Source organism: Buteo buteo, chromosome 11, assembly GCF_964188355.1.
Source record: "Buteo buteo chromosome 11, bButBut1.hap1.1, whole genome shotgun sequence".
In the NCBI taxonomy this organism is placed as follows: domain Eukaryota; kingdom Metazoa; phylum Chordata; class Aves; order Accipitriformes; family Accipitridae; genus Buteo; species Buteo buteo.
In genome coordinates this window covers 24,223,211-24,234,265 of record NC_134181.1, presented here as the reverse complement: position 1 = coordinate 24,234,265, position 11,055 = coordinate 24,223,211, and the positions used below count along the sequence as shown (strand labels likewise).

At 65.2% G+C, this 11,055-nt stretch overlaps 2 protein-coding genes across 4 annotated transcripts; both read right to left on the bottom strand.

Annotated features, from left to right (window-relative positions):
- Positions 1-7: 7 nt before the first annotated feature.
- On the bottom strand, positions 8-2,436 carry FCER1G (Fc epsilon receptor Ig). Of its 3 annotated transcripts, XM_075040640.1 has the most exons (6): positions 2,316-2,436; positions 1,941-2,166; positions 1,466-1,557; positions 1,248-1,289; positions 921-941; positions 8-533 (listed from the first exon to the last, which is right to left on the bottom strand). In XM_075040640.1, the coding sequence occupies exons 2-6, from the start codon at positions 1,996-1,998 to the stop codon at positions 477-479; spliced, it is 270 nt and encodes an 89-aa protein (XP_074896741.1). In that variant the 5' UTR covers positions 1,999-2,166; positions 2,316-2,436; the 3' UTR covers positions 8-476. The 3 variants fall into 3 exon arrangements, with proteins under 3 accessions (XP_074896741.1, XP_074896739.1, XP_074896740.1); XM_075040638.1 differs by lacking the exon at positions 8-533 and having other exon boundaries at positions 545-941; XM_075040639.1 differs by lacking the exon at positions 8-533 and having other exon boundaries at positions 545-941; positions 1,941-2,330.
- A 138-nt stretch (positions 2,437-2,574) lies between these two features.
- Positions 2,575-8,808, bottom strand: NDUFS2 (NADH:ubiquinone oxidoreductase core subunit S2). Its single transcript, XM_075040636.1, has 14 exons — positions 8,618-8,808; positions 8,380-8,486; positions 7,090-7,280; positions 6,267-6,387; positions 5,960-6,072; positions 5,786-5,860; positions 5,540-5,617; positions 5,218-5,303; positions 4,714-4,833; positions 4,433-4,562; positions 3,769-3,864; positions 3,447-3,530; positions 2,844-2,901; positions 2,575-2,741 (listed from the first exon to the last, which is right to left on the bottom strand). The coding sequence occupies exons 1-14, from the start codon at positions 8,770-8,772 to the stop codon at positions 2,704-2,706; spliced, it is 1,452 nt and encodes a 483-aa protein (XP_074896737.1). The 5' UTR covers positions 8,773-8,808; the 3' UTR covers positions 2,575-2,703.
- Positions 8,809-11,055: the final 2,247 nt, after the last annotated feature.

Sequence of the window (11,055 nt, the reverse complement as noted above, 5' to 3'; positions counted from 1 at the left end):
ACCGTCCCCAGCAGGAGATGGTGCTACTGTCCCTGTCCCTGGTGGATGCCCAGCCCTGTTGGCAGCCAGGGCCATCGTCCCTGTCCCCACACCACGTCCAGCCCCACCAGGAGCCAGTGCCGTCGTCACCCCAGGCTCTCACCCCACCATTACAGAAACCGTCCTGCCCTGTTTGCGCATGGTGCTCCTTTACTGTGGGGTGGATGGCAGCAGAAGCGGGGGGGGGCAGCACCACGCAGCCCAGGCAGCTCCAGCCCCCCCAGGCTCAGGGGGTCCCGGCACCGCGGTGGCATTCAGGCTGTGTCTGTGCCTGGCCGAAGGCAGTTTGGCACCAAAACCAGCCAATTCCAGGGGGGAAAAGCTCCAGCTCTCCATCACAGTCCCAGGAGGGGGGGCCAGGGGGGCCATATGGGGTCCCCAGCTGCTGGGGTTGGACAGGAGGACAAGGGGGGCTGCAGCACGGCAGCAGGACGGGGTCAGGAGTGTTTGATCTGGAGCGTTTCGTACATCTCCTGGCCCTCACCGCTGAGCCCCTGCGTGGGAGAGGGGGTTACAGGATGCCTGTCGCTCCCCCCCAACTGCCACCCCCCCTCCAGACTGTCACCCTACTGTGGGAGATTCCCACCCAAGATGTGCCCCAGGGAAGGGCCCCGGGGAGCTATGGGCTGCTGTGGGGGGGCCACACCCAGGGTGGGTGCTCCCCAAGGGGGGGTTATGGGGGGGGGGGACAGGGCACCCCGCAAGTTACAGCACCCATAGGATACAGCACCTGCAGGGTGGGGCATCCCCACAGAATAGGGCACCCATAGAACGGTGCACCCAGTGGGATACAGGCACCCCAGGGGACAGGGTACCCCCCCCAGCGACAGCAGCTGTGGGTAGGGCCCCCCCTGGGATGCGTCACCCCCAGGCTGACTTACTGTGTAGATGGCTTCTTCCTTCTGCTCCAGGAAAGTGAAAGAGAAAGAGTTGGGGAGGGGGAACACACATGAAAACACCTGCCCCCGCCACCCCCCTGCACCCCTCCCTTCACTCCCTGGGGAAGTGGGGGAAAATCATGAGGTTTCCTGGATTTCTTCCCCCCAATCCAGGAGCACCAGAGCCCCCCCCGCTTCCCCTTCGCTTTCCCCTTTCACGGCTACAACACTGACTGGGGTGGGCACTGGCTGGGAGAGCCTGTCCCTCCCGGGATACCCCAGACCCAAACCTCCCCAGTTCTGGCCACCCTTTGCCGCCAGCACCGTTACCTCCTTGACAGCTCCCTGCCGTGACGCTCGATGAGCCAGGAACTGCAGGGGGGCAAGGGGGTTGCCCAAAAGCAAAAAAAAAAAAAAAAAAAAGTAGTAAGAAGAAGAAGCCCCTGCACAGGTGTGGAAGCCTTGGGGCACTTGCTGTCACCTCCCTGGGGGTCCTCCCCAAAAAATGGGGCCTGACAGGTGGCCACAGACCAGATCCTAGCACTCACCTTGAGGCGGCAATAAAGGACGGTGAGAACGATGCCATAGAGGAAGAGGATGGCGTCCAGGATGTAGCAAATCTCCGGCTCCACCAGGGCCTCTGGGGAGGATGGAGGGAGGGGTGTGGGAGGGGGTCCCCAGGTCAGCATTGCTGCAGGACAGATCCTGCACCTGTCCTGGGCTGCTGAGAGCTTGGCTCTGCTGCCTCCAAGCATCACCCCTTTCCACACACTGGTGACAGCAGGGGGTCCCAGGCTGTGCCGATGTCCCCTCAGATGGCACCGACATCCCCTTGGATGGTGTTAGAGAGCCCCAGAGCCCATCGGAACTCACCCTGGGGTGCTCCTCCATGCTACAAGCACCCAGGCGGACTTCAACAGATCCTGGCTCGCCCCAAAGGATGAGGACACCGTTGAAGGAGCCAGCCTGACCGCCATGCGCCCACCCAGCCGCTCCCCATCCCCACAGGACCCCCATCCCCACCTGCCACTGGGGTCCACAGCAGCAGCAGGGCAGCGGTGAGCAGCAGGTGGGCGCCCATCCCTCCACGTGGCCCCGAGCAGGGTCCGGCAGGCTGGGGCTATCGTGCCGGAGTCAGTGACCACAGAGCCAGCGCCTTCCTGCCTGCTTGCGCCGCCTCCACTTCGCTTCCCCCCTCCTCCGGCACCCACTGTGCTGGGGAACCGGCCAGCACAGCTGTCCTCCCTTCCTGCAAAGGGCAGTGGGGATGTTGCTCAAGGGCCAGGCAAGCTGTCAAGCGTCACCCATCCTTCTCATGCCTGGCCCGCCCCAGCCCTCATGGCACCACAGCTCCCCGGCCTTGCTGTGGTCACCTGGGGGGGCTGCAGGAGCACCTACCAGCCCTGGGCGGATGAAGGCTGTCAGGGAAAGCCCGCAGGCTGCAGGAGCTGGCAGCACCCAAACCTGGGGTGTTGGAAGTGAAACCCCTAGGGGGTGTCTCCAGGCTCCCCCCGGCCAGGGAAGGCTGCAACCATAGGAAGGGGAAGCTCTCGACCACAAGCCTCACATGGGAAAGGGAGGAAGAGTGGGGCTTCACCGGGTTTCAGCTGGAGAAGGGCTGACGTGAGTACAGAGACGTGGCACTGAGCAGGCAGGACCCAGTTTAGTCTTTATTTGACTCAGATGAGGAAGGGGGCGCGGTTGGGGGGGGGCCGGGGGACCCCCCTGCCCAGAGCAGCACACACAGCAGGAGACGGGCACAGCGGGGCCAGCCGGGGCTGCCACCTCACCGATCCACTTCCCCAAAGACGATGTCTTGCGTGCCTGGGGGAGGGAGAGAGGAGTTAGGGCACGATCAGCCCCCCGGAAGAAGAAAGGAGCCCCCCTGATAGCTGCGGGAGCCCCCAGCCCCAGGAAGGAACATACCGATGATGGCCACGACGTCTGCCAGCATGTGGCCCTGTGACATCCGATCCAGACCAGCCTGAAGCAGAACACAGGGACCCCCATCAGCCCACAGTCCCACCTCCAGAGTACCCCCGAGCACCCATCACCCTGGCCCCAGGCCTGCCAGGGTGGGAGGGGGATGGCTCTGTCTCCCAGGTTTGCACAACGGCAGAGCGGCCGAGCGGGGCCCAGCCCAGCTCACCGCTTCCGGAGTGGGTGCCATGCTGGCAGCAGGGCCCACTGCCCCCTCCCTGCAACTGGGGGCAGGCAGGGGAGGGGATGCTGCCCCTGCCAGCACAGCATAGCAGGGAGGAGTGGGGGAAGTGGTCAGTTATCAGCAGAGAACGAAACCAGCTGTAGTCGCAGAGGCACAGGAGGCAAGTTCAGGTCCCAGAGGGACCCCAGGGGACATACAGGTGGTGGCTCACAGACCCCTGCTCCAGCCCACCACGTTGGGGAGCCCAGTACAGAGAGAGGGAAAGAAAGCTCATCCCAGGCTGCGCTTGTCCCCTCCAGCCCAAATCCCACCCTCGCTGCGGGCCCCAGCATGGCAATGCCGCCGGCCGCCCCAGCCTCCCCTACCAGGTGAGCAAATCCAGGTGCCTTGATCTTGCAGCGGTAGGGGCGGCTACTGCCATCCGAGACAAGGTACACACCGAATTCACCCTGCAAGGATGTGGGGACAGGGTTGGTGACACTGGCAGGAGGCTGAGGTTCTGTCTCCCAACCGGAACGTCCAGCCCTCAAACACTGGTCTGGTGTGACAGCAGAGTCCTGGGGACAGGACAGCCCACCCAGCCAGTGACAGGAGCACCACAATGTCCCCAAGAGCGTCACAGGGGAGCCAGAACACCCTTCACCGTGCCAGAGCCCACTTCCCCCATAACACCATGAGAAGTGGCACCTTGGGGGCCTCGATGGCCGTGTAGGTGGCTCCAGGGGGCACCTGGTAGCCCTCCGTGTAGAGCTTGAAGTGATGGATCAGTGACTCCATGGAGGTCTGCGGAGAGAGGAGGGCACCATCACCGAGGATGTGTGGTCAGGCGTGGGCAAAAAACGCTGCCCATCTCCTGCCTGTGCCTCATCGGCTGGCGATAGGGAGCAAAGCATGGGAACCGAGATGGTAGCTGTGTTCACATGGCCACTGGCCATAAGAAGCACGTGGGATGATGAGGAAGGGCAGCTTCCAGGTCTCCTCTGTGACAGCCCCTGCCTTCACCAGGGTGGTTTTTCGGCCCAGCTGGGGTGGGCCTCGCAGAGCCATGGAAGGGAGATCCCCTCCCACAGCACAGGGCTGGACCACCGCAGGGCTCAGGAGCAGCTTCAGCTGGCAACAAACCTGCCCCCAGTGCAAAACTGTCCTTCCTGCCCACACACTGCCAGACCAGGCAGGGACAGTACACAGGAGGCCAAGAAGTCCCCAGCTGAGCTGGGGGACGGATGCGGCAGCAGATAACACTAGCAAAATCCTCAACACAAGCATCTGACACACCAAACCGCATTTCCTGCTCGCCAGCGCCGATGTGCAGCCGGCAGCAAGGCCTGGTGGGGGAAGGAAGCGCGTTTACCTTCATCTCTGCCCGCTTTGGAGGGGAGATTTTGGCATCATCTACTTTGATCTCCCCCTCAGGCATCTTGTTGAGGCACTGGAGGATGATACGGAGGGACTGTCGCATCTCTTCCACACGGCACAGGTACCTGTGGGACCCCCAAGCCGCTCAGCTTGGGGCCTGCGCCCTGTGTGGTGGGCACCCCGTGGGGAAGCCACGGCCTCACGACAGGCCCACAGAGAAGGTGTGACCCTGCCGAGGCCTCCCATAGACCCCAGCAGAGCCAGGATGTGATGTACCTGTCGTAGCAGTCGCCCCGGGAGCCGATAGGGACGTCGAACTCCACCTGGTCATAGACGTCGTAAGGCTGGGTCTTGCGCAGATCCCAGTGGATCCCTGAGCCCCGGAGCATCACCCCACTGGGTGGAGGGAGGTGGGTGAGCAGCTCACCCAAAGCAGGGGCCCCAGCCCACACTAGCTCCGGGCCCTCCCCGTGCCCCAAAGCAGACCCTGACACAGGGGAAAGCAGTCATGCATCCCCCGCCTGTGCACACCCCACAGCCCTGAGCAGCGGCCACAGGAGGATGGCTACAGCCAGGCAGGACATGCCGTCACAGCTCCTGCCATGCTGTGGCCACCGGATGGCACTGCCCTGACAGTCAGCAGTGTCATCGGTCCCGAAAACGGCTCTGGGCTGAGACGTTTGGACTCAACCCCAATCCTTCTGGGGGAGACAACACAGGTGGGCAGTGGCAGGAGGCTGAGCCTCCCACCCAGGTGTCCCCGGGAGCCACCGGACCCACCTGAACCCGTAGTTGAGAGCCTCCTCCGCTGTTATCACCCCAATGTCGACTGTGCGGTTCTTCCAGATGCGGTTGTTTGTGAGCATCTGCGAGCAGCAGGGCATTAGTCACCTGTTCCCCACACCAGCTGCCTCTCCCCGATTACGCACCCTCTTTCCTGACCCATGTCACCTTATCACCACTGCTGCAGGAGGAATAACCCTGTGCTGGCTGTGCCCAGGGGACAGGCAACGCGAGACCCCAGCTCTCAGGGTGCTGGGAAATGGGGACTGTCCCTCTCTCCCACATTTTGAGCAGAAGCCTGGCTCCCATCCTGCCTCACCTCCTCCACCTCGTCTATCCGCGTGGAGAAATTCTTCACGAACTCGTAGATGTCATCCATCAGTCCCAGGGGCAGGTCCTGCACGGGGCGGGGGAGAGGGAGGTGAGCCCATGCACGGCCAGTAGCACTGGGGACGCGGGCAGGGAGACACCAGAGGGGCCATCACCCATGCAGGGACACCCCGCACATCCCTGCCAGACCGGAGGGGCTCTGCAGGGAGCCGGGGTACGACACAGCTGCCCTTACCTGGTGCACCCCGCCGGGGCGGATGTAGGCAGCGTGCATCCGTGCCCCCGAGACCCGCTCGTAGAATTCGAACATCTGCAGGGACAGAGGAGAGCCCACTGCTCCATGGCACGGCCCCGTGGGCACCACTGAGCCTCAAATCCGACCCCCCGGTATGGCCACGCTGCCCTTTACCTTCTCTCTCTCCTCAAACATCCAGAAGAAGGGGGTCATGGCCCCAATGTCCAGCGCATGTGTGGTCACAGCCATGATGTGGTTGAGCAGCCGGGTTATCTCCGCGAAGAGAACTGGGGGCAGAAGGGGCACAGGGGGGTGAGCACCCTCTGGCCCTGTGCCCCCCCTGTGGAGGGGGAACGGGGGCTGAGCCCCCGGAAAGCTGAGAGCTACGAGCCTCCAGCAGGGCAGGCAGAAGCACCTGCTTCTGGGACGGGAGCTGGAGCCCCTGCAGAAAAGGTACGGGGATGCATGGGGACACCCTCACCTCGGATCCACTGAGCTCGCAGAGGCGGGCGGATGTTGAGCAGCTTCTCCACAGCCAGGGAATAGGCCTGCTCATTGCACATCATGGAGACGTAGTCGAGACGGTCAAAGTAGGGCAGTGCCTGCCAAAAGAAACGGCCTTGAGCACTGGCTGCTGGCACCTACAGCTGGGCAGCAAAGACCTGGGACCACTAGGAGTGCTTGGAGACTTCACCGCAGCCAGGGAGCATCGGGACACAGACCCCAGGCACAGCATGCTCAGGAAGCATCAAGCACAACAGCAGCCATGAAAGCAGCCCAGAAGCTACAGCCCCGGGCTGGAGTGGACACATGGACGGCTCTGCCTTGGGATAAGGCTTGAAGGAAGGCAGACAATGTCCCTCTGCGAGAGTTTTCCAGCTCACAGATGCAGTGAGGGCCCTAATCCTCCACCTTTGGCACACAACAGCTGAGAACCATCTCTACCATGCAGCTGTCACGGTGCTGCCTCAAGCCGCAGTGGCCAGACAAGGCAGTGCTCCCCCCCAGCCCTGGGCTATTTCAAGCTCCATTTCTCCCACTGGCACAAACATTAAACCTGATCAGGACAATAAATCAGCAGGATCTGTTTACAAACACTGCTGCAGACCCTGACAGGCAAATAAATCCCCTCCCAGTGCACCGAGGAGGCTGCTGACGTATCTGATCAGACAGCTGCAGACAGACGGACACCAGCAGCCACTCATGTCCTAGTTTTCTCACCCCAAAAGGACACCCCTCGCTCTCCCCACAGACAAACACCAGCCCCCAGGATGGGGAAGCACTGGGACCCCACTCTGCCTTACCTGGAGGTACGTCTTGTACTCAATGAGCTTCTCGGTGCCTCGGTGCAAGAGGCCAACATGGGGGTCACACTTCTTCACCGTCTCCCCGCTCAGCTCCATGACCAGCCGCAGGACCCCGTGGGCAGCTGGGTGCTGGGGTCCAAAGTTTATGGTCAAACTGGAGACCTTTTTGTGAGCCACAGGGTCCTTGTCTGCTCGGGGGAGGAAAGAGGAGAATTGGGCAGGGAGGAACATCCACCCCCAGAAGCGCTGCTGCCTCGAGCGCCCTCGGCCTTGCCTGGCAGCACGGACGTGCAGGGCGGATGCTGGACAGATGTCCAAGCCGAGCTCAGTGCTTGGCTGGACATCAGGAACGTGGTGTCCCAACCACAAGCTCCTGTCTCGGCCCAACGCAAGACCCCTGGGACAAGTCCAAGGGCCTCCCGGGAGGCTCAGCCTGGGTTGGCCACTCTTCCCAGAGCACGGAGAGCCAGACGGCTTCCCGATGTTGCATGGCACCATACACCTACACTCCCTGAGACCCAGGCACCCACGAGACACTCAGGACAAGGCAGCCCTGAGCATCCAGTGAGCCCTAGTTTGGCCCCAGGCACCCACCAAGCAGCAGCCCTGCATATCCAGGGGCCCAGGATATGCACAGCAGACCTCCACAGCACCCACTGGGCCCTTGCTCCAGCCACGGGTACTTCCCCTGAGTCCCAGGCCCCAGTGGGCATTCAGTGAGCCCCAGACTGACCCAGGACAGCCCCTGGCCCTTGTGACCCCAAAGCTGACATCCACCGAGCCCCCATGAGGTCCCGAGTGCCTCCTGGACAGCCCTGAGCACCCACAAGGAGTCCAACTGGCTCCAGAGCCCACTGAGCATCCCCCAATGTCCCCCAACACCCCCTCAGGGCTCCCTCGGAGCCTCGGGGCCCCTCCAGGGCCCACCCAGGGCACCTGCCACCCCCCCATGGCCTCAAGATCCCCTCCAGGGCCTGCCCAAGGGCCTCAGGGCCCCTGCAGGGCCCCCCCCAAGGGCCTCAGGGCAACTCCCAGGGCTCCGACTACCCCCTCCAGGGACCATCAAGAGCACCTGACACCCCCCAGGGCCTCGACTCCCCCCTCCAGGGACCACCAAGAGCATCTGACACCCCCCCAGGGCCTCGGCCTCCCTCCTCAGGGGCCTCCCCAGGGCCTCGGGGCTACTCCAGGGCCCCCGACACCTTCCCAGAGCCTCGGCCGCCCCCCTCCTGGGCTCCTCTGGGGCCTCCCCCGCCCCGGCCGCTGAAGTCCCGTCCCCCCCCTCACCGTTCCAGGGCGGCGGCACCCACTTCTCCGTCTCCTTGCTCGGGTACATGACGGCACCGGCGAACTGCTGGGCCCACTCCACATCGGGCTGCCACTGTCGCGCCGTCCTGTGGGACGGGACGGGGCCAGGACGGGCCGTGACGGGGGGTTCCAGGCCCCACCGGCCCCGGCCCCGGCCCCGGCCTCCCACCGCCGCCCCCCGGCCCCGTCTCCCGTCCCGGTTCCCCACCGCTCTCACCGGGCCGGGGCCGGCCCCAGCCGCGCCGCCGCCGCCCGCAGCCCCGAAGGTGCCCGCAGCCTCCCCAGCACCCGCAGCGCCGCCATCTTGCCCTTGGCACTGCGCATGCGCGCCCCTGCCCTCACCGCCGCGAAGGGGGCGGGGCCGGGCGCCATGCTTGGGGAGGGCAGGCGAAGCCCTGCTGCGCCGCCATATTGACCGTGGGCAGCTCCGCCGCCATCTTTACTAAGGGAAACAGCCGGGAAATGGCCGCTGAGGCCGCTGCCATCTTTGTGCCGGGCAGAGGCCGGCGGCCGGATGGGGAGTCCCGTGGGGATGGACACGGGGACGGAGGGGACAGGGATGGGGACAAGGATGGGGACAGAGGGGAGAGGGGACAGAGGGGACAGGGATGGGGACAAGGATGGGGACAGAGGGGAGAGGGGACAGAGGGGACAGGGATGGGGACAAGGATGAGGACAGAGGGGACAGGGACAGAGAGGGCAGAGGGGACAGGGACAGAGGGGACAGAGTGATGGGGACAGAGGGGACAGGGCGAGCAGGATGCGCATGGTTAAGGAGGAGTGGGGTGTCTTGGCGTGATGGCGGGGGGACACGTGTCCCCAGGCCTCCCTGCTTGGGGACCACGGCAGCCAGAGGTGGCCCCTGTCCCCTCTTGTGACACCCCCAGTGTCCCCAAGCGGGTGCTGGGGGGGAACAACGGGTACCAGGGTGCCATGTGGGTGGTGGGGCTGAGGGGGTGACCAAAATTGTCCTGTGTCCACTCCAGCCAAACTGCACCCCCAGCCCCCGCCCTCGGGGAGTTCCCAGGCTCTGGCATCTGGGTTCGCCCCCCCTCCTGGGGGACACGGGGACCATCCTGCTGTGCCAGGACCCTCCACGTCCCCTGCCCCCCCTCCCCCCATGTCCTCACAGCCGCGGGGTCATGGCGGCTCCCGCAGCCTTGCCCTGCGTCACCTTCCCCAGTGACGCCAGCAGCCGCCCGGCCCCCACGTCACGGCTGTTCCTGACCCGGCGTGAGTCACGGTGGCCGTGCAAGCTGATGCTGTCCAGATGTTGGCTGCTGGCAACCCCTCCTCCCGGCACAGGGCCACCCTGCTGGGGCTGGATCCGGCCACAGGCCAGGAGGCTGAGCCAGGAGGAGCCTCCCGTGCTGGACCCCTGCCAGCACCCAAGGGTGTCCCACGGCCCGGACCCCAGACCTGTGGGGGATGCTGGAGCTGGGAGACACTGGAGCTGGGCAGCACTGGAGTTGGGGGGATGCTGAAGCCAGCAGATGCCAGAGGTGTCGGATGTTGCTCGTGGCAGATGCCAGAGGAGGCGGATGTCGGCCAGAGCAGATGTCCGCTCCCAGGGATGCCGGCTGTGCCGGATGCCAGAGCCAGCAGATGCCGCAGCCCATGGCATGCCGGCTCTGGCGGATGCTGACTGTGGCAGATGCTGCTGCCCAGCGGATGCCGCATGTACAGGCTGCCAGCCATGGCAGGTGCCCAGGCTGTGGTGGGCTCTGTGCCCCGCTGGTGGCACCGCTCCTGGGCACGGGTGGGTGCCGGGCAGGTGCTGTCCCAGCCAGGCCCGGCTGTGGTGCCGGTGGGGTCCCATGGGCGCAGCCGAGCACCGCTGCGGTGCTGGTACAGAGGCCCTTTGTGCAGCGGCGCCGGGTGCTGCCGGCTCCCTTTGTGCAGGGCCGCGTCACCCTGTTGTTCTCCCGGGGACGGCGGGGATGGCACTGGCACCAGCACCCGCACGGCAGCACCCAGTGCCACACAGGGCACCCCCAGACAGGGGTGCTGGGGGGTGACGGGGCAGGAAGGGTGGCTGGGCCCAGCCCCCCATTCCGAGAAAGGAGGAAGCAGGATGCGGCCCGTGTCCTGCCTGGCCGGGCTGGGGGCCAGGAGGTGACTCGGGGTGTGTGACACAGCGGGTGGCCCTGCTGGGAAATGCGGACACTGGAAGGGGACGGAGGGGCTGAGGCTGGATGCGCTGGGATGGAGGGAACAGGGAGGGGTGAGGAGGAGGAGGAGGGATGAAGGAGACAGGCAGGGATGGGGATGGGGATGGAGCAGTGGGGTATTAGGGGGCAGAGGGTGCTGCAGGGTGGGGGAGCACCCCGGGGTGTCCCCAGCCCCGTGCTCACCCCGGGCACACCACAGTCACCCCTGGCAGGCGCCCACACTGACCCCGGGCTCCGCCGTCCCAGCAAGGGGGTCCCAGTGAGGGGATCCCAGTGCAGGGGTCTGGGCGAGGGGCTCTTGGCGAGGGGATGCTGGTGCGGGGGTCCCGGCAAGGGGATCCCGGCGAGGGGGTCCGGGTGCTGGGTCCTGGTGCAGGGGTGCTGGTGAGGGGGTCCCGGTGCGGGTGTCCCAGCGCAGAGGTCCCAGCGAGGGGATGCTGGCGAGGGCATCCCTGTGCGGGGGTCCCAGCGACGTGCAGGAGTC

What these genes read in the sequence shown, in the direction of transcription:
- FCER1G (XM_075040638.1), bottom strand. Translation starts at nt 1,998, where the DNA reads ATGGGCGCCCACCTGCTGCTCACCGCTGCCCTGCTGCTGCTGTGGACC. An exon ending in GCTGTGGACCCCAGTGGCAG is followed by an intron (nt 1,558 to 1,940) that starts GTGGGGATGGGG and finishes CATCCTCCCCAG; the next exon opens with AGGCCCTGGTGGAGCCGGAG. An exon ending in GGCAGGGAGCTGTCAAGGAG is followed by an intron (nt 942 to 1,247) that starts GTAACGGTGCTG and finishes TTCCTGGAGCAG; the next exon opens with AAGGAAGAAGCCATCTACAC.
- NDUFS2 (XM_075040636.1), bottom strand. Translation starts at nt 8,772, where the DNA reads ATGGCGCCCGGCCCCGCCCCCTTCGCGGCGGTGAGGGCAGGGGCGCGC. An exon ending in GGTGCCGCCGCCCTGGAACG is followed by an intron (nt 7,281 to 8,379) that starts GTGAGGGGGGGG and finishes TCCCCCGAGCAG; the next exon opens with ACAAGGACCCTGTGGCTCAC. An exon ending in AGACGTCGTGGCCATCATCG is followed by an intron (nt 2,742 to 2,843) that starts GTATGTTCCTTC and finishes TCCCTCCCCCAG; the next exon opens with GCACGCAAGACATCGTCTTT.